The sequence below is a fragment of the Indicator indicator genome, chromosome Z (assembly GCF_027791375.1).
Source record: "Indicator indicator isolate 239-I01 chromosome Z, UM_Iind_1.1, whole genome shotgun sequence".
Taxonomy (NCBI): Eukaryota; Metazoa; Chordata; class Aves; order Piciformes; family Indicatoridae; genus Indicator; species Indicator indicator.
This window is the reverse complement of record NC_072053.1, coordinates 19263296-19288038: the sequence shown is the minus strand read 5'-3', so window position 1 is coordinate 19288038 and position 24743 is coordinate 19263296. Positions and strand designations below refer to the sequence as shown.

The 24743-nt window shown below is 41.4% G+C and overlaps 1 protein-coding gene across 1 annotated transcript in view; it reads left to right on the top strand.

Moving 5' to 3' along the window:
• Positions 1 to 1469: 1469 nt before the first annotated feature.
• The window catches only part of GOLPH3 (golgi phosphoprotein 3), a 41803-nt gene continuing 18529 nt past the window's right edge, over positions 1470 to 24743 (top strand). The window contains exon 1 of the mRNA XM_054397678.1: positions 1470 to 1682. Coding sequence (XP_054253653.1) covers positions 1470 to 1682 — 213 coding nt within the window. The remainder of the gene's footprint in view (positions 1683 to 24743) is intronic.

Sequence of the window (24743 nt, the reverse complement as noted above, 5' to 3'; positions counted from 1 at the left end):
CCAATGGGATCCTCGGATGCATCAAGAAAGGTGTGTCCAGCAGGTCTAGGGAAGTTCTTCTACCTCTCTGTTCTGCCCTGGTGAGACCACACTTGGAATCCTGTGTCAAGTTTTGGGCTCCCCAGTTCAAGAGAGACAGAGACCTGCTGGAGAGAATCCAATGGAGAGCCACGAGGATGATGAGGGGAGTTGAGCATGTCCCCTATGAAGAGAGACTGAGATCCGTGGGCTATTTAGTCTTGAGAAGAGACTGAGAGGGGATCTCATCAATATAAATATCTGAGAGGTGGGTGTCAAGTGGAGGGGGCCAGGCTCTTTTTGGTGGTTCACAGTGATAAGACAAGGAACAAATGGTTCAAACTTGAACATAGAAGATTTCACCTCAACATGAGGAGAAACTTCTTTACAGTGAAGGGGACAGAGCACTGGAACAGGCTGCCTAGAGACGTTGTGGAGTCTCCTTCTGTTCCTTCTGTAGAGACTTTCAACACCCACCTGGATGCATTCCTGTGCAGACTACCGTAAATGATCCTGCTCTGGCAGGGGGGTTGAGCCTGGTGATCTCTTGAGGTCCCTTCCAGCCTTTGATCTACTGTGATACTGTGATACATTCCACAAATGGCATACTTTAAGACAACTTTAAACAGTAGCATTAAAGCTAGGTAATTTGTATCAGCAAGCCAGGATGATCTGCATAGGGGTTTTCAAAAGAGCTTTTTGGAACTGCTTTTTTGATCTCTTGATATGATTCTTATATCTTCTGAATTTCAAATAACAAGAGAAAGTAAATATAGTGACTGTTAAAAGAAGGTAAAAGGGATGACCCAAGTTAACTACAGGACTGTCATTTTAATTGAAACCCTCGGCAAAATATTCAAGTGGCTCCTATATGGCTAAATTAATGCCTAATTATTGTAGAATTACTGGTCAGAAAAGACATTTACAAAAAACAGATCTGGTAACGCTATTGCGGCCTCTCTTATTTGATAAAGGAACAGCACTCTCACACCCTTAAACTCTGCTTTGGCATATGACCTGCAACAGCAACACCCCCAGCCCAGCCCAGCCCAGCCCAGCCCAGCCCTGCCCTGCCCTGCCCTGCCCTGCCCTGCCCCGCCCCGCGGGGCGTCGCTCCCTCCCGCGGCTCTTTCCGCTGCCCCCGCCCCCCGCGCCCGGCGCTGCCACATCCTCCGCTGACATCAGCCCTCGCCGCCATATTGGAGGAGAAGCCGTCTCCGCCAGCTCGGCCGCCGCAGGGGGGGGACGCTGGACTCTGCTGCCTCCGCCTCCCTCGCTGCGGCCCAGCCTTGTTCTCCATGACTCCCTCGGGCCCGCCACAGTCCCGGTGCGGATAGGGCAGAGGCGAGAGCGGCTCCCGTCCGTTTTCCTGCTCTCCCTACCCCCTGTCCCGAGCTGTCGCCGAGCCTCTCTCCCCGCGGCGGGCCTCTGCCCTCCCGCTGTCTCCAGCCATGACTTCCCTGACCCAGCGCAGCTCCGGCCTGGTGCAGCGGCGAACCGAGGCCTCCCGCAGCGCCACCGCCGACAAGGAACGGGGAGCGGGGGGTGGCCCGGAGGATGAAGGCCGCCGGGACGAGTCCGGCGACGACGAGAAGGGCGATTCCAAGGAAACGCGGCTCACCCTTATGGAGGAGGTGCTGCTTCTGGGCCTCAAGGACCGTGAGGTGCGGCCAGGGCCGCGGCGGTGGGATAGGGTCGGGCGGAGGTGAGGGGCGCTGGGCAGGGCTTATTTGAGGCCTGGTCCGTGCTTAGAGGGGGCTTTGTAAAGGGACGCCAAAAACAGTGGCCCGGGTGCCTGAGGGGACTCCTGTTAACTCTGGTGTTAAATCGGGTGCTTACGGAAGGAAAGGGAAGCCTATGTGGTGCGAGTGTGTGGGTGGATTGCGGGAAAGGGCGCTGCTGTGAGTGTTGCTGCGGGTTTGGGGCAAAGGCGTTGCTGGGAACGGGGATTGTGATGTTTCTGGGGTTAGTGACATACTCTTGGAGTAGGCCCGGTGCTTTCCATGAGGTGAGGAAGGTGCTTGGACTTTAAAGTGGGGGAGCCTGGCAGAGAGTTTGGGTCGTCCTTTGGATGTGGTGGTAACAGAGGGCCTTCTGCTATTTGTAGCGTCTCGAAGGCAGCCTAGCGGTTAGGGCTGGACGAGGACAATGGATGTGAGGCCAGGGCCTTTGGTCAGTGTTGATGGTTTGACCCGGAGGCGTGGGTAAATACACGATTTTTATAGGCCTCCACAACTTACCCATAGCTGTGATGTGAAAGATTTGTATCTTCCTATGCATTTTCTCATACCGAACCCTGTTGTACTTAGGGAGTTTTCAGGTGCTTTAGGGTGCTTAGCAGCCCTTTTTGCTGAGACTTCCCAGGCTAACGCCTGGGGAAAATGGCTTAAAATTGGTAGATACATAGACGAAATACGGACCTTGAGTAGTAAGTGTGTGAAAGGAGGAAATAGCATTATTATATAATTCTGTCGTTTTGCTGAATTTATAGCTCAATTGTTTAACATGATACTGTGAATAACAGTCACTGAGGGGGGTGTACTTTCAACAGTGTGTCAGATTTTTATTTTAAAGAGATAATCAGTATAAAAAGCATGCATACTGCAGAAAGTCAGTCCTGTTGGAGAAATCGGATGTGATATGGTGAAATGTAATGCCCCTTAATTTTTGTTTCGAGTTATAATGTAAATTTTATTGAACAACATGATTTTTTTGGTTTATTTTTAGTGGTAAGTAAGTTAATAAAGCCAGTTCGTTGATTTGGGGGGAAGTCTCTTAAAACTTATTCATGAAGACAGAATAATGTTGGAGAGAAACCAATATTATATTTTCTTTGACAGTGTGTTACATCTGAAAGAAACTTGCTGGTCGATAAGAAATGGATTAAAGGGTGGTTTGCTTGGTTAAGATTGTTTTTGTTGAAGCATGTGGGTATATCTGTATTAATAGCTGGTAAAACAACATTTTATTTCTCCCTCAGATTGTGTATTATAGGCCATATTCTTGAAGTCCCATTTCTTCAGGTAGACCTTGTTGTGTCAGCCCAATAAAATCAGTAGATACTCACATGGATGTCCGCTGTTGAATTGAAAACTTGTGCATATGTGCATTAATTTCCTTTCTACACACCTGAATAGTTGTGGGAAAGTAAGTTGTGCATGACAGTACAAATACCTGAGAAGACTGCTAGGAAGTCTAGCCTTGGAGGTGGGATGGACTGGGTTATCTTTCAGCTTTTTTTTTTTTTTTTTTCTGAGGATTGTGTGCTAAATTTACTGAATTTGTAGTGATAAATATTTCAGGAGAGCATTCTGTCTGCCTAGAAAGAATATAGTGCAAATCTTCCTACATATATCAAAACTACTAACATCGAGCCTAAAAATTCAGCTTGTGGTATGCATCAAAATTACAAATCATCTAACTTTGCTAACTGTGGCTGTGGCACACAGTGCAGAAAATCTGGTATTCCCTTGTATGAGAAAGGAACCGAGTACTTGCGGTGGCATGGATATCCATAGCTCCCTGGAGACTTTGCAGCTGAGATATCAGACAATAAGAATGATAATGTGGTCTCTAGAGTAAGGGTCTTAGGTGCAATACTGTAGTGTACTCTCTTTCTGAGCTTTGTTATACATGAATCACTAGGGTTTGTACTTTGGTTTTGGATCTGTATCCCTAAGTACAAGCTACGCTGTATGAACCACTTCATCACATTGTTTTCCATTTAAAACTGAAAATAAGACTATAGACTCATGTTCCAAGATGAATTTTTTTGTTGTTGTGGTTCTCCAGTATTCTAATGATAAATCAGGAAAACTTTACGCATCTGGAAATGCTTTTTACAAAGCTTTTACTTCCAACAAAATTGATTTTCCATGACATTTGTGTAGATTTTCTCACGATAGCAAGCAGAGAAAAGCAATGTAGGGTCTTCAAAATATAGTTGTGAAACCACAAGAAGCCTTAAGGGAAAGGCAAAAGCCTGTGTGTGAGCCATAAGCTCAACTGAAAGTCAGTAAACTTAAAGCAGTAACATCCTTCCTGTTTATTCCAACAGGATAAAATAATTTAAGTAAAAAATACTTAAGAAAGAAGATTCAATTGGCCAAAGAATATGTTTCCCTACAAAAATTGCTCTGTCAGAAAAAGCACTGATACATGCATTGGTAAGTTAACTTTCGGGTTTTGCAGTAACTTTTTTTTTTTCTAACAGTAAAGGCTGGTGAATATCTTAGCACCATGTAAACTGTATACAAAATGCCTCACACAGAGAGAGACATTTATAATTTGTAAGTGTAGGTGGCAGTGTCTTTAATCTTGGGAGAGAGTTTTTCAGGAAGTTCCGAACAGTGATGGATTGACAAGTTCAGTGTTTCTAGGAGATTTAGATATTCATCTGAATTCTGCTTTCAGAATAGTATGATGATTGTTAACCACCACACCAAAACTTTTTGAAATTTTTTGCAGCCTGGTTGTTACTGCAGTGTGGGTTTAGTGACAGGAATGTCTAGTTGTCGCAATCCCATTCTTAATGCTTGAATGCCATGAACTGCATTTGCATGTGCTTCCTGGACATGGCTTCCCCCCATCTTTTGGCCTAATTAAATTGTACTTGATATGTGTGTACCTGTTCCTTTTCTGTTGATATCTTCTGTATATAGACAACTATTTCTGTATTCCAAGGTCAAGATAAGTTGGAAGGGATATGTGCTGAAAAGTGTGCATGCTTGCATAACGTGACAGATGCAGTGTCCTTGGAGGAGCAGGTAATAAACTGTAACAAAATACGTTACTAAAATTCTTCAGGGAGCATAACAAGAATAATGATGCTTATTTGGAAACCCTTCTGGAACATAGCTGGGAAAGAGAGTCTCATTCATCCATTTGGAGAAGAGCAACAGCTTGTTGCTATAGGAATAAAAAATGCTCACTGAAATCAAATACTTTTCTATATTATGTTAGAAATAGTATTTTGGTAGGATAGGTCAAAGCCACAGCAAAAGGGAGGTTATTGAGTAGAACTCCTGAAGTATCTGAAGTCATCACTTCCAACAGAAGGGAGGGAGGAATATTAAACTGGCATATTTAAAAAAAACACCTAAGAGATTGGTACAGGCCAGTTTGCTCTTTACAGCTCTTCATCATGTAACTCAGATGCATAGGAAACTGAGAGGTTGCTAGGCGGCTGTGCTCTGTAACTGCTGCTCTTGTTAAATTCAGTTGAGTTTTTTGTACTTGTAGGAGTTTTTGGGGAGGTTGTGGGTGTTGCGGGGTGTGTGTGTGTTTGGGTTTTTTTCTCTTTTTTTGGAGCTTTCTCTGTACATGTTGGGAATCTAATCAGACACGGCAATGCACACAGCTGCTCCTGTCCTCTATATGGTGTGCTAGTTACAACTTGACAGATTGAAGCAGTTATAGAGGCATGGCACATACCAACATAAAACATTTATTTGATCTGTAACTAATCCTTCATTTCCTGAAACAGAACTCAAGCAAAATACGCAGAAATAACTGTCATGTACCAGTCTACTGCAACAGTAAATATTTCTGGTTTTATTTACCCTTTCTTTGGTGAACAGTAAAATGTGATTTGTGAGAGTATGGAATTGTGAGAGGAATGTAAAACCACTTTGTTAAGTACAGAAATTATCTTGGATCCTTGCTATTCGTGTTTGTCCTTCATTTATTGCAGAAGATTTAGTGTTGCAGCATAGCTTTTTGTCTGAATAGTTCATGTGAAAGTCTCTAGCTTTTTTTTTTTTTTTTGTATTGAAATAAGTTATTAAGGAGTTACTTTGCCTGATTGAGATTTGATGTTTTGTGTTGATCAGGTTAGTGCTAAAGTGTGTTTTGTTTTTCCTACTGATTTATATTTTTTAATCCTAAAGATATCTTTTCCTGAAAGATTAATTTTGAAAACATTCAAAATGTAGATGACATTTTCTGTGATACTAAGATTTGGCTTTGTGAAATTCATGTTATGATACCGAATTGCAGGCTTTTTTGCCTGTGTAAGAAATGAAGTTTGAAAAGTGTTTTTCATATCATTTTAGGTTTAAAGATTTTATTTTTTTTTTCTTTGGTTCCCCTCATTAAATTTCAGCAAGTCTCTGAATGTCAACTTGAAAGCTTCCAAGTTTTACTGGAAAATTTCTGAGACAAGTAGTGAAACATGAAGAGGCATCTACTGGGAATTCACATTTCAGTTGAAGAAAGATGTATGAATGTGTTGAAACCTTGACAAAGACGTGTTTTTTCTCAAATGCTCAGAGCTTAGTAACAAAGAATGTAATGTCTGTGCTGAAAAATTCTTTCTTTCATAGTTGCACAGTTTTGTGTCCTTCGTTTTATTTTTATTTCATGTCCGTACAAAAATTACAGGCTAGGAGAAGATAGGGAGGTGTGAGTAGAGGAGTATGGGAAGTATCCCAATTCTGTGTGTTATAAGATAAAGTGCCGCTTTACTGTGTGTGTCGGTGTGAGCTGAAATTCCCCCTACCACCAACAATAACCAGGCTAGCTCAGTCTGGAAGCAAATGCTGAGAGTATCCTGCTTTTAGGCTTTTTGGGGGACACATTGATTTGGAAGCAGCATTTTGGATTCAAGTTGACTTTGTGTTGAGATGGTGTTTATGTTTTATGGTTCTGCATGCAGCTAGTGCAGTTGTCCCTGCTCTTACGGCATGGCTAACCTGTAATCTGTATTATTATTGTTATCTGCAATCCCAAGCACAAATACAGGCTGGGCAGTGACTGGCTAGAAAGCAGCCCTGAGGAGAGGGACTTGGGGGTGCTGGTGGACGAGAAGCTCAGCATGAGCTGTCAGTGTGCACTTGCAGCCCAGAAAGCCAACCAGATCCTGGGCTGCATCAAGAGAAGTGTGGCCAGCAGGTCAAGGGAAGTGATGCTCCCCCTCTACTCAGCTCTGGTGAGACCCCACCTGGAGTACTGCGTCCAGTTCTGGAGCCCGTGTTGCAAGAGGGATCTGGACATGCTGAAACATGTCCAGAGGCGGGCCACCAGGATGATCAGAGGGCTGGAGCACCTCTGCTATGAGGAGAGACTGAAAGAGTTGGGGCTGTTCAGTCTGGAGAAGAGAAGGCTCCAAGGTGACCTTATTGTGGCTTTCCAGTATCTGAAGGGGGCCTACAAGAAAGCTGGGAAAGGACTTTTTAGGAGATCAGGTGGTGATAGGACTAGGGGGAATGGAATAAAGCTGGAAGTGGGGAGATTCAGGCTGGATGTGAGGAAGAAGTTCTTCCCCATGAGAGAAGCCTGGACTGGGTTATCCAGAGAGGTGGTTGAGGCCCCATCCCTGGAGGTGTTTAAGGCCAGGCTGGATGAGGCTCTGGCCAGCCTGATGTAGTGTGAGGTGTCCCTGCCCATGGCAGGGGGGTTGGAACCAGATGATCCTTGTGGTCCCTTCCAACCCTGACTGATCCTATGATTATTTATTCGTGGATAACTTTGAGTTTGGACTAGCCCTTTCTTTCATGTTGAGCCTGTCTAGTGTAAGGCTGAAACACAAACATTGTCAGAGTTCTTCTTGTGATGCCTCTTCATTTTCAAAGTGCTCCTAAAAAGTAAAGCACTAACTTTAAAGTGCTTTTAGAAACCCGAAGCTGTAACTCTTCTTCTCCCTATAGCGACCTGGTTTTATTTATAAATTTGCATGAACCAAAAGGTTCCTGCAGTGCATTGATGACAACTTTCTCCTGCAGGTAGTTGAAGAACCGACAAGGAGAAGTACAATGCTGGACCTGGTATTAACAAACAAAGAAGGACAGGTTGTAGATGTTAAGGGTGGGGCTGGTCTTGGTTGCAGTGACCATGACATGTTAGAGTTTAATATTAACAGACAAAGAAACAGGGTGATAAGTAAAATTTCATCCCTGGACTTAAAGAGGGCTAACTTTCCCCTCTTCAAGACTCTACTTAGAAATATCCAGTGGGCTAGGGTTCTGGAAGGAAGGGGTCCCAACAGAGCTGGTTAATATTCAAACTTGACCCCGTCCAAGCTCAAGAGAAATGTATTCCCTCAAAAAAAAAGTTCAAGTAAGGCAGGCAGAAGACTTCCATGGATAAGCAAGGAACTCTTAGTAACTAAAACTCAAAAATAAGAAGGAGGTTTACAATGTGGAAAAAAAGGACTAGTCAATTGCAAGAATTATAGAGATATAACCAGAGAATGTAGAGATGCAACAAGGAAAGCCAAGGCCCTCCTGGAACTGAATCTTGCCAGAAGGGTGAGAGAGAGCGAGAAGAGTTTTTTCAAATACATCAATGATAAAAGGAAGAGCAGGCAAAAGGTGGGCCCACTGCTGAATGATATGGGAGATACAGTAACTGATGGTACAGAAATGGTAGAGTTGCTGAATGCCTTCTTTGCCTCAGGCTTTACTCATAAGACCAGCCCTCAGGAACCTCTAAACCTCTAAACCCTCAGTCTCTAAAAGCAAGGGTGTGGAACAGGAGAGATATGGACATTCTGCTGGTCAGTCAGGTTAGAGATCTCTTACACCAACTAAAGACAAACAAATATGTGGGCCCTGATGTGGTGCACCCATGAGTGCTGAAAGAACGGGCTGATACTGTTGCTGAACATCTCTCCATCATCTTTGAATAGTCCTGGGGAACAGGAGAGGTGCCTGATGACTGGGAGAAACCAAATGTCAGTCTAGTTTTCAAAGACAGCAAGAAGGATGACCCAGGTAACTACAGACCAGTCAGCCTCACTTCCATCCCTGGAAAGATGATGGAGCAGCTCATCCTGGAGGCCACCTCTAACACATGGAAGACAAGAAGGTTATCAGGAGTAGCCAACATGTATTTACCAAGGGGAAATCCTGCCTGACTAATCTGATAGCCTTCTATGAAACTATGACCAAATGAGTAATGAGGGAAGAGAAGTGGATATCATAAACCTTGACTTCAGTAAAGCTTTTGATACTGTCTCACATAACATCCTCACAGAAAATCTTAGGAAATGTGGCATAGATGGCTGGTCAGTGAGGTGGATTGAAATCTGGCTCCACAACACAGTTCAGTGGGTCATCATCAGTGGCACAGAGTCAACTTGGAAGCCTATGGCCACTGGTGTTCCCCAGGGATTGGTACTGGGTCCAGTTTTGTTCAATGGCTTTAGCAATGATCTGGATGCAGCCATCCAACGTGACCTGGACAGGCTGGAGAGCTGGGTGCAGGCAAACCTCATGAACTTTAATAAGGACAAGTGCAGGGTCCTGCATCTGGGGTGGAATAACAACATGCAGCAGTACAGGTTAGGGGCTGCCCTGCTGGAAGGCAGCTCCACAGAGAAAGACCTTGGAGTGCTGGTGGACAGCAAGTTCTCCATGGAACAACAATGTGACCTTGTGGCCAAGAGAGCCAATGGGATCCTGGGATGTATCAAGAAAGGTGTGTCTAGCAGGTCTAGGGAAGTTCTACCTCTCTACTCTGCCCTGGTGAGACCACATTTGGAATCCTGCGTCAAGTTTTGGGCTCCCCAGTTCAAGAGAGACAGAGACCTGCTGGAGAGAATCCAACGGAGAACCACTGGAGGGAATCCAACGGAGAACCACGAGGATCATTAGGGGACTTGAGCATCTCCCCTATGAAGAGAGACTGAGATCCGTGGGCTATTTAGTCTTGAGAAGAGACTGGAAGGGGATCTCATCAATATAAATATGTGAGGGGTGGGTATCAAGTGGAGGGGGCCAGGCTCTTTTTGGTGGTTCACAGTGATGAGACAAGGAACAAATGGTTCAAACTTGAACATAGAAGATTTCACCTCAACATGAGGAGAAACTTCTTTACAGTGAAGGGGACAGAGCACTGGAACAGGCTGCCCAGGGACGTTGTGGAGTCTCCTTCTGTAGAGACTTTCAACACCCACCTGGATGCATTCCTGTGCAGACTACCGTAAATGATCCTGCTCTGGCAGGGGGGTTGAGCCTGGTGATCTCTTGAGGTCCCTTCCAACCTCTGATACACTGTGATACTGTGATACATAAGAAAATATTGTCATAATTGCTAGGAGGAAAGTAATCATGAAACTGCAAACTAACATATTAATGAAAAAGTGTTATTCCAGCTGTTCTTTGATCCTAAAGTAGTTCAAGTACTGCAGCATTTATCTGGATGAGTTAAAGCTATATGTAACAGGTCTTTTTTGCCAGGCTAACTTGACCAGGCTAAGTGTGGCAGGTAGTAGCTTCAAGAATGAGTTTTTAAAGCACAGAACAAATAATTACTTCAGCACACACTCACTTTTGTGTTGTGTTACTGGGAGAAAGAGAGGCTAGTCTGCAGTGAATGTGCAGTTTCCCTGCATAGACAATATTCACAATCTGCTTTCTCAAAATTTAAAGAAAAAAAACACTAGTCAACTTTACTGTGTGCTACTTTTTACTGGGTTTTTCCTGGCTTGCAAACAGCTCTCAAAAATTGTTTAGTAAATTGTTTATTTTCTTTCAGAAATATTCATAAAGCATTGCTGTAGAATAAATTCGTGTACATTTTCAAACGTAAAACTTACAAAGTTACACATAAAGTAGTTTGTGACTTTGTCCTTGAAGAGCATTGTATGCAAGCCTGGATGAGTAGGAGCCCAAAGGTGTGGTACTGTGATTTAGTTGTTAGTCTGGGTGCAGACCACTCTTGCACATGCCAAGCGTATTCTACTTTCCTCAGGATATCCTGCACTAAACTGCTGCCTTTCAATATTTTCTTTTTTTTTTCTCCTCTTTGTTATGGGTCATTAAGATAATAAAATATTTTGCCTTGTAAGCCAGATCTTTGTAATTGGAGATGTGTTACACTCCTAGCCCTTCAGTTATTTCTGGATGCTACAGAACTTATTCATCATACTGGCAAGTTAGTCTGTGGGGCTTTTTGCATATCCTTCTGTTGCTGACATTCTTCTAAGCACTTGTAAGCTGCTTACTGCTATATACCTCTGTCATCTGTCTTTATGGTCTTCCTAGACAGGATCATGCCATAATATTATTTAGTCCTTAGCTGCCAGGCTTGGTGGGTTTTGTGCGTGGTCTATACCATGAGGTTTCTGTTTACCCAGTCTTTCCTGTGCAGTATTCTTATTTAATTCAGTAGACACTTGATATTATGTTGGCATTTCTATGCTTACTGAACATTCTGTACCTGAGAGAAGCATTCTGCACTTATCATATTGCCCTTTCAGGGCACAATGGAGAAGGTAGGTATAGCATTTATTGACTGGGTTGAGGTTGATGTTCTATCTATGCTAATCACTTAGGAAGTGCTAATTGAGTCTATTTTGCCTGTGGTGGATATTTAAATGAGACTTTAAGCTTTAGCAGCATCTGCAGTCTGGCAGAGGCAGTTTACAGTTAGTACATATTAAGTGTAAGTGGAAGAACTTGTTCGTTTTAATGTGAGAACAGTGCAGTGAGTGGAATTTTTTAGATCTCTATTTTAGTCTGTTTCTTGAAAATTGTTTGCACTTGGATAAGTCAGACAACTGAGAGATCTTTTCTGAAAGGAACAAACTGAAAGGAAACTAGGGAAAGTGTAGACAAAGGAGAGAGGAATCCATACCCCTTATGTATACTTTTTTTTTTTAAATACCCTGAACTCTGAAAATCCATCCACATTAAGGACCAGATACAAACCTCTGAAAATGAAGCATTGTACAGTTCCTCAACTTGAAACAATATAGTGATTTATACAGTGTTTTAAATTCTGACCACTGTAGAAGAAAATATAGAAGAGAGGGATGGCTGTTGTATCTGGGTCAGATACAGTATGTTTATAAGCCTGGAGGAGGCAATTACAGTTTTAATGTGGCCTCGGTCAAAGTCAGTGGAACTTCTGCCTATTATTTAGTCAGCCAGTATTAGGCCTAGTTTGTCTGTATTAGAGGGACATACCAAATTTAGGTTTTGCTTACTGTTTTTTGGAGAAAGGTACTGAATCTGGCTGGGACAGAATTAATTTTCTTCATAGCAATCAGTGGGGTGCTGGGTTTTTTTGTTGGTTATTTGGTATTGTTTGTCTGTTTTTGACCAGAACAATGTTGGTAACACACATACGTTTTACTAGTTGCTGAACAGTGTTTGCACAGTGCCAAGGCCGCCCTTCTTACTCAGCCCACACTCCCAGTGAGTAGATTGGGTGCACAAGAGGCTGGAAGATGGGCAACCTGGACAGTAAACCCTAACTGACCAGAAGGATATTGCTGTATACTGTCACAGTCAGCAATAAAAAGGGAGGGGGATGGTGGATAGGTGGTCATTGCCTGGGGTCTGGGTGGATATCAGTCTGCTTATGGGAGATGATGAATATTTTGCATCAGTTTTGTGGATTTTTTTCACTCTTGCTCTTAACCTGTTCTCTACCCCCATCCTGCTGGGGAGGCCCCAGGGAGAGGCTATGTAGGACTTAGCTGTCAGCCACGGTCAGCCTGCCACTTGGAGATTCTAATTATGGGCAAGGTTTGTGCTGATTGATAGGTTTAGGCAGAATGTGACCTATTTTTTTGGTCCTGCTAAGTTTGCTTACTGCTGTGGGTGGTTTTTGAGTGAAATACCTGATATGGAGGATTTAAGCACTAGTTGTAATTAAACATTTTTTTAAGTGAATGTCAGATTTTATACTCAATGATAATTGTTGGTAGTGTAGAAATCAGTTTGCAGGTTATAGAACAAAGTAATTACAGCCTTACTTTGCACTAGTTATGGAAAATAGAGATTAGACCCTGATGGAAGGTGGTTTTTCAAGAGCCATACAAATGTTTGTGGTAATTATCTCTGAGTACATATACTTCACCATGCTGAAAGTTAGACTTCTATCTTTTCATTCCTAAGTGAACAGTCAGGCTCTTAAAATGTTGAGTCTGATAAGAGTTCAGCAGTTGCTACTTCTTCATCAAAGTTACAATTTTTTTGCCTTGTTTTAGTTAAGAGATGTGTCTGTGTAATGTGTGCCTGTATTCCTGCCTGAAAAACTTTTAAGTGTTGTTTTTTTTTCAGTATGTGATAGCAGTTGGTGTTTGTTACTTATTCTTAAATGCATCTGCAGGTTAATCAAATACTTGACAAGTTTCTTGTCAACTATACTGTGCTTTGTAGAATATGTATTCTTACTTTCCTAAAGTATTTCTAGTGTTTGACTGTCAGAACACTTTAGGGATTTTCCACACTAACTTGTCTTCTGTTTGTAACTAGACTACAATTTATGTTCTGTTAAAAAGGCTAGTGAATTCAGTTGCATCAAAAGAGGAAATCAAGAGGAACCACAGTCAGACATCAAAGTCCTCACAATGTAGTATTCTGATGATAAACACTTTGTCAATCTGGTTTTCTTTTCTTTCCTAAAAAGATACTAGTTTTCAAAGTTCCGTAGGTCAGGAGATACCATTAAATGTTCTTGCAACTTTCTGGGTGATGGCTTACTTGAAATGCAAATCTAGGTATAGGTTAGTATGGGCCCTTAATCTCCTGTGAGGAGGATGAAGAGGAATCTCGTTTATTCTAGAATCATAGAATGGTTTTGGTTGGAGAGGGCCTTTTATAGGTCATCTAGTCCAAGTGCCTCCCAGTGAGCAGGAACATCTTTGACTAGAACAAGTTGTTCAGAGCCCTGTCCAAAATGACGTGGAATGCTTCCAGGGATGGGGCTTCTACCAACCTGTGCCAGTTTCAGCACAGTGTTCCAGCAGCACACAGTAGAGGGACAGAATCACCTGCCTTGACCTGATGGCCATGCTTCTTTTGATGCAGCTCAGGATGTTAGTGGCATTCTGGGCTGCAAGTGCACATTGTTGGCTGGTGGCCAGGAAGTCCAATGGCATCCTGGCCTGCATCAGAAATAGTGTAGCCAGCAGGAGCAGGAAAGTCGTTCTGCCCCTGTACTCAACACTGGTTAGACCACACCTTGAGTACTGTGTCCAGTTCTGGGCTCCTTAATTCAAGAACATAAATATACTTGAACTTGTCCAGAGAATGGCAATGAGGCTGGTGAGAGGTCTCAAGCACAAACCCCATGAGAAGAGGTTGAGGGAGCTGGGATTGTTTAGCCTGGAGAAGAGGAGGCTCAGGGGAGACCTTATTGCTCTCTACAACTACCTGAAAGGAGGCTGTAGCCAGGTGGGGGTTGGTCTCTTCTCCCAGGCAACCAGCACCAAAACAAGAGGACACAGTCTCACGCTGCACCGGGGGGAAGTTTAGGCTTGAGGTGAGGAGAAAGTTCTTCACAGAAAGAGTAAATGGCCAGTTCAATGGGTGTCCATCCCTGGAGGTGTTAAAAAAAAGATTGGAGCCATGCTTTAGTTGTCACAAGGTGTTAGGTATTAGGTTGGACTTGATGATCTCTGAGGTCTTTTCCAACCTGGCTGATTCTGTGATTCTGTGTAAGTTTTCATCCACCTGTACTCCCAAGTCCTTCTTCACAGGGCTGCTCTCAGTCATTCACATGGAGTTCATCCCAACCCAGGTGTAGGACCTTGCACTTGGCCATGGTGAACATCATGAGGTTCACAGGGACTGAGCTCTCCAGCTTGTCCAGCTCCCTCTGGATGGCGTCCTGTCCCTCAGATGTGTCAACTGCACTACTAAGCTTGATGTTAGTCTGCAAACTTGCTGAGGGTGAAGTCAATCCTACTGTCTGTATCTCTGATGAAGATACTAAACCCCAAGGGACACCAGTTGTTACCACTTTCCATCTGAACATCAAGCTGTTGACCACTGCCCTCTGGATGCAATCATCCAACCAGTTCTTTATCTACAGAACAGCACAGCCATCAAATCCATGTCTCTCTAAATTATGGAAGATGTTGTGTGGGACCATGTCACTCCTAGCTCTTCAACTGCAAATTGCTTGAAGTTGGAGTGTTTCCATTTCGCACGTGAGAAAATCCAGAGTATTCCTCTAGCAGGTGTTTTACTTGAATATTATGAATATTCTCAAGTTCTGGACCTATAATTTTTATCTTTTTTTGTTATTGAGAGATGACTGATAAGAGGGATGAATGTCTCCTAAAATTGTTTTTGTCCTCAGAAATGCATTTTTATCTTTTTCCAGTTATGTAGATAGATGGGACCATATTTCTTTTACTGGTTTTGGAATTCTTTTATAGTCATTCAAGAGCTACTAGAAAAATTAATACCTCAGATTTGTTTATTACATATATTCTACATTTCTATAATACATACACTATGTTCCTGTTGTGTAAAACTGGGTCATATCTGTAACAAAAGATGTCTTAAAACAGATTGGATTGAAGCAGTGAGAAGAAAAATCTGTCAGATAGTGGTTGTGAAAACAATTTGTAAAAAATGGGAAGATTAGTATTTTTATATTTTTCTAGATAATCTTACATTTTATTGAATCTTACTGCTGGTTGTGTTTTAGTCTGACATTGTGTCATGGAGTACAAGATTTTCTTATCAGTAATAATTAATAGTTATTAGACTTAGTAAATTGATATATGTGTATTTAATGTATTTTAGAAAGTAACATAGAATCTGTAGGACACATGCATAATTTGGCTGTCACCTTCTTTGAGACTTGCTCTCTGTTAGCTGCAGCTTCTGTGCTGCTCATCTTCAGTTAGGTAAAATGAGAATAGTCTGCGCTGGAGAAAAAAGAACAATTTTTTTGATCCCCTGAAGGTAAAAATGGATCAGTTCATATAATAAAGTACCTGTGTTGGGAGCAGCCTAATTTTACCTCAGTGATTCAAATAATTTCAGGCATTCCAGCCTGTCTTCAATAAATGTTGCAATGAAGCTTTTCTTTTTCTCCTCTTCTTCCATCATTGTTTTCTGTTGTTTGGATTTTCATCCGGCTTCTTGTAAATACATTTAGTTATGCTGGTAAAAAGACTTATTGATTCTCAGTGGCGATTAAGGTTTTAATAATCTGCCCAAGGTTTCTGAAGCTGGATCAGAGCTTTACGGTCCTAGGTGAGGAGGAATAATTGCTGGCTGGCTGCAAAGGGAGATCTAAGGGCTTCAAATTACCAGGATAAATATGCAGTTAATTCTCATGGTATTGATCAGCATTTCTGTTTATCATTGAGGATGTGGAAAAACTTGTGGATTTTTAAAAAAATTACTATTATTTTGTGTTCTTTATTACAAGACCCATTTGCTTATTTTATGTTGAGAAGCTTCTTGCAACGGTATCCTGGAAGGGAAAACTTAAACTTTTTTTAAACTGTACTTTATTTCTAATTTAAGAATTTCCTACTCTGAAAAAATGATGTGGTTGAAGTTTTTAGGTTTGACTGTAAAAGCTATCAAATTTGTTGGGCAGGTACTTCATAAAGTATGCTTAATATGAAATTAAACATATATAGCATTAAGCTTGCTGACTTTCATCTCCTCCAGGAGATTCAGAAATAGTATTAATTGTTCCTTACAGAATGATCATGTTCCTAAACAAAATACTTTTAAGAGTTTTCTTATCTAAAGAATCCATAAACTTATTACAGTTACTGACTTTGATCTGCCTGAGATATCTGCTTATAGTTACATTATCACAAGAAGATATTTACCTACCTGCAACAAAGCAGGAACAGCTCAGCACTGCTGGAGCAAGTGTAGGGGAGGGCAATGAAACTGGTGAAGGGCCTGGAGAATAAATCTTATGACGAGCAACTGAGAGAGCTGAGGCTGTTCAGTTTGGAAAACAGGAGGCTGAGGAGAGACTTTGTTGCTCTCCACAACTACCTGAAAGGGCGTTGTGGAGAAGCTGGTGCCCCAGCCTTCTGATCATCTTCATGGACCTGCTCAAAAGGTTCCATGTCCTTCTTTGTGCTGGGGGCTCCAGAGTTGGACACAGTATTCCAGGTGGGGTCTCGCAAGAGCAGAGTAGGAGAGCAGAATAGTCTCCCTCAACCTGTTGCCCATGCTTTTTCTGATGTAGCTGAGAATATGGTTGGCTTTCTGGCTGCAAGTATGCAATGCTGGCTGATGTTGAGCCTGTCATCAATCACCACTCCTAAGTCCTTCTCCTCAGACTGCGTATGTAGCCTTGTGCTTCTCATTTAGTGAGTACTCTTCATGAACATTGTAAGGAAAAATTAATCCGATTTAGAAGTTCCTGTTCACAATGGAGACAGAGGAGTCTTATAAAACTTCTTTTGAATAAAGGGAGAGTCCATGGGACAATTCCCTGTGAGGTCTCTCAGATTTCTGGGAGACACAGCTCCCCTTTTGTCCTAACTTCCCAGATGCAAATTTCCCTCTTGCTTTCCCCACTGGTTAAGGTACTCAGGATTTACAGTCTTTCCCAAAATCGCCTACTACATGTCCCCCTTCCCATGTAACCCTGCTGAATCATACATCGTATGTTCATTTAAATTAGGTTCTTCACTTCTCTGGGTGGAGAAGTAAATATTCAGTGGTCCTAAAAGTCCAGAAGTTCAGGCTGTGTTCAGTGTCTGTCATTTTCTGACAGACACCCTACCGATTTACAGCAAGGTTCAAGATAAGGTACTTAGCAGAGGCCCTTTTATGGTTTACATACACATAGAGAGAGTAAACTGTCTGGTTCCTTCCTTTCCAACTCCGTCTTAGATAATTCTTCCTTTCTAAAGACACAAGCTACTTTTAATCCCATCAACTTCAAAATGCTTAAAACCAATTTGTCATTAACAGTCATAGCTGTGAAGCAAATTAAAGCTGTAAAGTTGTTTGCAACTGATTCTTATGTTGGAGACAGGATGCAAGAGGGAGGAAACAACCATCTTTGACATGAAAAATGCAGCAGATAAACACTCACATTTTAAGTTTTAACTAGCTGCAGTGTATCTGGACAGTGCATGCTATTGTTTCTTTCCTCTCTCTCCTCCCCAGCAGTCTTTCTGTACATTCTAAAATCACTACTTCAGAAGGAAACTCTTTGAATAAGTGAAGTTCTATTACAATTGTGATTAAGCCCATTATGAAATAAAACTTGCCACAGCCCTATTTCAGGATAAATTGTCTCCCCCAGTCTTTTGCAGTAAGCTTCAAATGGGTGACAGATTATGATTTTGGATTATTACTTTGTCAGTGCTTGGTGTTGACTAACAGTAGGCTAGTAGGCATGTTTGAAAGAACTTGTGTGATGGTTTTAAAACTGTTTTTAATTTCTCTTCACAAAGTTCAAGCAGAGAAGGTGAAGGAATGTAAATAAATCACTATTGGGTGTAAGAAAGCAAAATGATGATTATTCTAAACACCTACATTGGAGACGTAAAAATGTTTAAGAATCTCTACTCAAAACAAGGCTGGGGAGTTTGGGCAGTCTGACCCGGCTTGCTTGCTGGGCTTCTGCCTGTCTGGCAGCTTCTTTTCTGGCTGAAGATAACACACTGACCTTGACGAGCTAAGCCTCTCTGCTTCTTGACTCTCTGCCTTCTGCCAGGGGAGCCTGGGGGGATTTCTTCTGGTTGGGGGAGGGAGGCCACTTGGGGAAGGCCCCTTGGGGGAAGCAAAAGGGGCTTGGTTGTGCTTTTCTGTTGATTGTACATATTTGTAAATGTTTTGAATAGTGTCTATTTGTACATATTCATTGCATTTCATCATAAATTGTAGATTTGCTTGTAAATACAGCTTTTGTTTGCTTCCAGACTGAGCTAGCCTGGTTATTGGTAGTGTGGGGGGATTTCAGCTCTCACACTGTTACAACTTGCTGTTGCTTCAGAAAACTTGAAAAAGATGTTATTTCTGTCCTGTCCGATTTAAATAATATAATTTCAGATTTATGATGATCAGGGTAATCATTGCTGAGGTCCAAAATGGAGAGCTGAAGACAGTGGTGAATATAGTGCATGATACCTTAAGCTTTAAGCATTTTACATTTTCTGAGTAAGTTGTGCTCATGAATGGCTTCCGTATATGTAGCCCAATAATCACAGAATTGTAGGGGTTGGAAGAGACCTCAGGAGATCATCTAATTCAACCCTCTTTGCTTGTGCAGGTACACCTAGATACAGGATTTGAAAGTCTGCAGAGAAGGAGGCTCCACAGCCTCCTGGTCAGCCTGGTCCAGTGCTCCATCAGACTCAAAGTAAACAAGTTTCTCCTTAAGTTCAAGTGAAACCTCCTGTGTTATAGGTTGTACATGTTGTCCCTTGTCCTACCACTGGCTACCACTGAGAAAAACCCAGCCTCATCCTCATGACCTCCACCCTCTCAGTATTTATATGCACTAATAAGATTCTCTCTCAGTCTTCTCTTTTCCAGACTAAATAGATGCAGGTCTCTCAGCCTCTCCTCTGAAGAGTGGTGCTCCAGCCCACAAATCATCCTTGTGACTCTCTCCAGTAGTCTCCTGTCCCTCTTGAACTGGGGAGCCCAGAAATAACAGAGTACTGCAGGTGCAATGTCGCCAAGGCAGAGTAGAGGGGAAGGAGAACCTCCCGCAACCTGCTGGCCACACTCTTCTCAATGCACTGCAGAATACCATTGGCCTTCTGGCCCATGAGGATGCATTGCTGGCTCATGGATAACCTCTTGTCCACCAGCACTGCCAGATCTTTGTCTGCAGAGCTACTTTCCAATAGGCCAATCCCTAACCTGTACTGTGATGTGGAATTATTCCTTCCTAGGTACAGGACTCTGTCCTTGCCCTTGTTGAACTTAATGATGTTTACCTCTGCCCAACTCTCCAGCCTGTCCAGGTCTGTCTGAATGGCAGCACAGCCTCTCCTCCCAGTTTTGTATCACCAGCAAACTTGCCAGGAGTACACTCTATCCTTAAACAAGACTATGTTGAACACTCTATGTTGAACAAGACTGGACCCCATACTGACCCCTGGGGAACACTTTTTTTTTTTTTCTTTTTTAAATTTTCTCTATCCGAAAGACCAAGTGAATAGGTCTAGTTGTAACTACTCAGACAGTGAAAACTGTTGAAGTGTTCAAAGTGGTTTTTCCATTGTCATATGGATTGTCACTAAAGGGCATGCTCTGGCTTTTTGCAGTCTGTCTCAACCATGTTCCTTCCCATCCCTGCACTGTCACTGCACGGTGAATCACCTGAGGAGACTGACCATTAGCTTTCAGACAGACCACTTTCTCACCTAGATGACTACATAGACTGCTGTGGGTTTATGAGGGAGTACAGCAGTGTGCTTTGATACGGTGAAATAGATACTTTAGCAGCAGTTCAGGCTTTGTTGGGTCTGCATTTTTGAGTTTAGTCCTCAAATAGCTAAAAATGAGGACATAAGGGGGATGTACTTTCTGTGGTTAAGTAAGGTGAAAATGAGATACTGTGACATTGATTTGAAAGATCAGTAAAACTGAAATTAATCTCTCAAAGAAAAAACTGAAATTAATCTCTCAAAGGAAAAATAATTGAATGGTGTGTAGAAAGTAGTGGTTTGAAAATGGTCCTTGTGCTAGGAAAGTAATTAAACACAGGGATGTCCTTTTGTCCTCAGTTTCTTTCCCTGTTGTTTGGTTGTTTTTTGGTTGTTGGTTTTGTTGTGTTTGGGGGTTTTTTTGTTTGTTTGGTGGGGGTTTGTTTGTTTGTTTGTCTGGTTGTTTTTTTTCCCCTGGTGTTTCTTTCTGCAGCTTTAAATAACCTTTAAGAAATTTATTTATATACAAAGCATAACTCTCTCTCAGTGTTGAGGTATATCTGCATGCTCCCTTTCAGTAGTTATTATCCCTTCATGACACCTGCTGTGTGAATGTTAAAAAGTAAGTAGGCTTTTTGCTAGTTATGCTATGCATCATGAAAAATAATTTATAATCAGTTTATAATAGCAGACTACTCAATTTGCTTTGGCCAGTCCTACAAGTGACTTAGAGATGACTTCTCAAGTTCTCATTTTTCCAAGTCTCACATTCACTTTAGTTAGTCCCTCTCAGTTTATGCATCTATTGACAACTGTTTCTTCGCATTAAAACTGAACTGTGTATGTTTTACAGATCTCCAAACTGTATTTTTATTACTCTGCCATATGAATTGGACTAATTGGACCTGGAGATAACCTATCCTCAATAACTTCCTGTAACACCAGTAAGCATAGAATATTTTCCAGAATGTTTGTCGTCTGTGATTTTGAGAGCATACCATAAAAATAGTCTGCTGCATATTGGAAAGAATAGATGGCAGAGAAGACGACCTGTTTAGAAAAAGTAGACACTTCTTTGTCTTTAAATAAAACACTCTTTGAATGTCACCCATGCAGAAATAATTAAAGTAATAGCATCTCATCAGAGTTTGGGAAGTCTTGTTTTCCTATCTTTCAGCATCCAAGTAGAGCTGATTGAAATATTTTTTCTTTAATATTTTTCTAATGGAAAATTACCTGTAAATTCAGCATTTACTTTTTTGCTAGAGGCAAAGCTGTCTTTAACCTAGATTGTGCCTCCTAGTTGAGAGAACTGAAGTTGGGTGGGATTTCATGTCTTCTTGATAGGCTGTCAGATGTATTACCTTGAAGCCTGGACTTCAGACTCCTTGGGACATGTAATTGCTGTTTATCTTGGCTTTCTGTTACTTTTAAGGTTGGCCAGTTCCCCTTCTGCTGGAGCTACCATGGCTGGAAAGGGTTAAACCAAAATTTTATTTCCACTGTTTCTATGTGAAGTTTCAGAAATTGCATTCTTGTATTAAATTTTGAAGTCTGTATGTGTCTTTCATAAAAGAAGAATTTGGAATTTCCTGAGACCTCAAATTCAGGGATTTGGGTAACTCTTGTGATTTTTTTTTTTTTTTCTTCTTCAGAAGATTCTGATTTATTTGTTAGTTTATTTTGGTTTGGTTGCCATAGATCTTTTCTTCTGGTTTTATGTAGCTGGTTGTTAGGTGAGGGTTTGAGGAATGTTACTACATCTGAAAATAAAGTGAAAAGGATTTTAGTGAAAGAAGTATAAACTAAGCAGTGTTATATGCTTTATCACAGAGAAGAACTGCTATGGTGGTTCTTCATAAATGTAAATTGAGTCTGAGTCAGAGCCAAAACTTTTACCTAATGCTAACCTCTAATGCTGAATAGGAGTCTGCATGAATCTGAGAATGGGCCTGAGATGCCCTTTTGTTGCTAACTTTTTTTCTTTTTTGTGAACAGGGTCTTTTAACCCTCACTTATCTTCACACACTATTACATGGCTTTATAATGCTTTTTAAAGAATTATAAAGCTGGTTTCTCTTCGACATGGCTGTGTGGTCTGCTAAGTAAACTGTAATAGTTGATTATTAACTGGGTTAGGTCAGGGAATACATTGGTAGGTACAATTTATGTTGTGCTGCACAACATTCTGTAAACAGGTGGCCCTGAACAACTAAGTTAATCACATAATGTGACAAGAATGTTTATTTCTATAGTAACTCTTGTGCAAAACCCAAAGTAATCAAAGTGAAAAAATTACCCGCTCTTCTGTGAGTCTTCTCTGCTCAATTTTATGAGTTTTTGTTTGTTTTAAACTTCACTCAGTAATCCATTAAAGATTACTTCTTCATCAAAATTTTGAGGTAATGTCTACAAATGTAGAATGGCATCTGTGGTTTTTTTTTTTTCACTGTTTCTTCTTGGTGACTTTAATTTGCACTTTAGAAACAGAAAATATTGAGGTTTGTTTCTGTGGGGTCTTTTTGTTTGTTTGCTGGGGAGGGGTGGTGGGAATGTGGGAGTAGTGATGTTGTGGGTTGTTTGTTTGTTTGTTTGAATAGTTATCCTGACAATTGCCTGGAAGCTGAATAGGGCAAAGTAAAGGTTAACTGCTGAATGACTGCTCCATGAAGGTTGGCTGTTCTGCACTTAAGTGAAACGTTTTTAAAGTTTTGTGCAAGTTTTTAAAGCAGCATCAATTGTGCAGAAATTGCTGACATGGCATTTATCTTTGCTATATACCTTCAGGTACATGCCCTCTTATTCTTACGTTTTAAATGCTTGTTTGCATACTTAGTAAATTATAGTGGGAATTGCTGCAGTGGCTTTTTGGATCAGAGATTGAAAAAGTGTTATCTGTCCTTTTTTAAAAAGCAGTTTTACAAGTAATCTTTGAATAGTAAAGTCTCTTGAGTAGCCTATGATTTTAAATATCCAGAAATTTAAATTTTGAGTGTCCTGAAAAGTTGGCTATCCGTGTGTTCTGTAGAAGTGCATCTTAATACTTCTGCAGCAGCTCTTGCTCTGCCATATTTAGTATTGAGTGCTTCAAAAAAATACTGGAATAGACATTCTGAATTCAGAACGCTATTTTACTGTCATCACTAATGCGTATGTGCTTTCTCTCTCTAGTTTTCCCACCTAGCTATGTCATTGTTGTAGTATAAACAGATGATCCTATTAGGTTTTTTTGCAGCTGTGGTAATAATTTTTGAGCTGCTGGATGACATTATTTCTTTGTCTATGAGGAGCTTTCATAGTTTCCAGCCATCCTTACAAACGCTTTTTGCAAGTCCTAGGACTCTATTCCAATATAAGTATAGCTTTGTAAAGTTTTGGAATTGGGGTCTCGGAGGCAGGCTGGGAAAAGGCATTGTTAGGGAATAATGTTAAGTTCCAGTTTTAAGGGACTTTGGTTGGATGTTTCCACTCAGGGTCTCTTCCCTGTTCCTTCTTTCTTTGCAGGGTACATGTATGCATCTTGCCTGCTGTTGCACTCTGCATGCCAGCATCTGTAGGAGACTAGTAGTTCTTGCTGTTTAGTATGCAGATCTGAGCTGGGGTATTCCTACAGTAAGTAGGGAAGAAGCTATGGGGGTTTGTGCTGTGCTCAGCAGAGCTAGACCCAGCATATTAGTAACGATTACTTGTTGATTCATCCTCATCCATTGTGTGGCTTTGTCTGACTCTTGGAGCAGAGAAGAGAATAAGATGGCTGTTCATTGTATTTATGCTCTCTTGTCTGCACCATCTGTGTGAACAGATCTAAGGAAGTCCATGAGGGTCACAGAAATTCAGATCTTTATAAAGCTGGAAGTGGTAAGTTAATGAATCCTATGTCGCAGTAAAATGAAGCGAGGAAAATGGCACCGTCGGAGAGACGGTGTCACAATTTGACAAGGACAATTAAAGGGGCGAGGTAAAAGCAGGGACTGAAAGATAAGGTAGGTTGGGTAGCACTGAGGCACAAATCATAAGGAGATGGAGTTTCAGGTAATTAATGGCTAACTGCACAGAAGGGCCTGTGTGGGCTGGAAACATGGGAAGAGGAGAAAGAATAAATGCTGCAGGAGATGATGGGAGAGAAATGGCCCAATGAATGTGGGTTTTGGATAACTTACTCTTAACAGAAAGAGGATCTTTGTCTTAGCTCTATGCTTTGCCATGCCTGGATGGGAAGCCTGAACTTTCAAAGTTAATGTGGTCATAAATTTCCTTTACAAACTTGTGATGGTTTGAAACTGTCTTTTTAATTTTTCCTTGTCAAATCAAGTTCTTACCTTGTGCCATAAGCTGTAACAAGCAATGGCCACAGAATGTTCAGGGAATGGGTGTGCACAGAGTTAAAACTCCTCTTCCAGTGTACACTGATTTCAGCAGGGTGGGAGTTTCCAGGCCATGTGTGGTTTACAGATCCATTGCTATCTGTCAGATTGCATTGTCAGTCTCCTATGAATGTAACTATTCTTCTTATTCTTTTTTTAAAATGTTTTTTAAAAAATTGCTTCCCTGTAAAAACAATTTAATAGAAACATAGAAAAGAAGTTGACTTTTGATGTTTCTAACATAGTGAGCTCACTGTTTACTGCCTTTTAGTCCATGTCTGTGGAAAAAAAGAAAAAAATTGTAT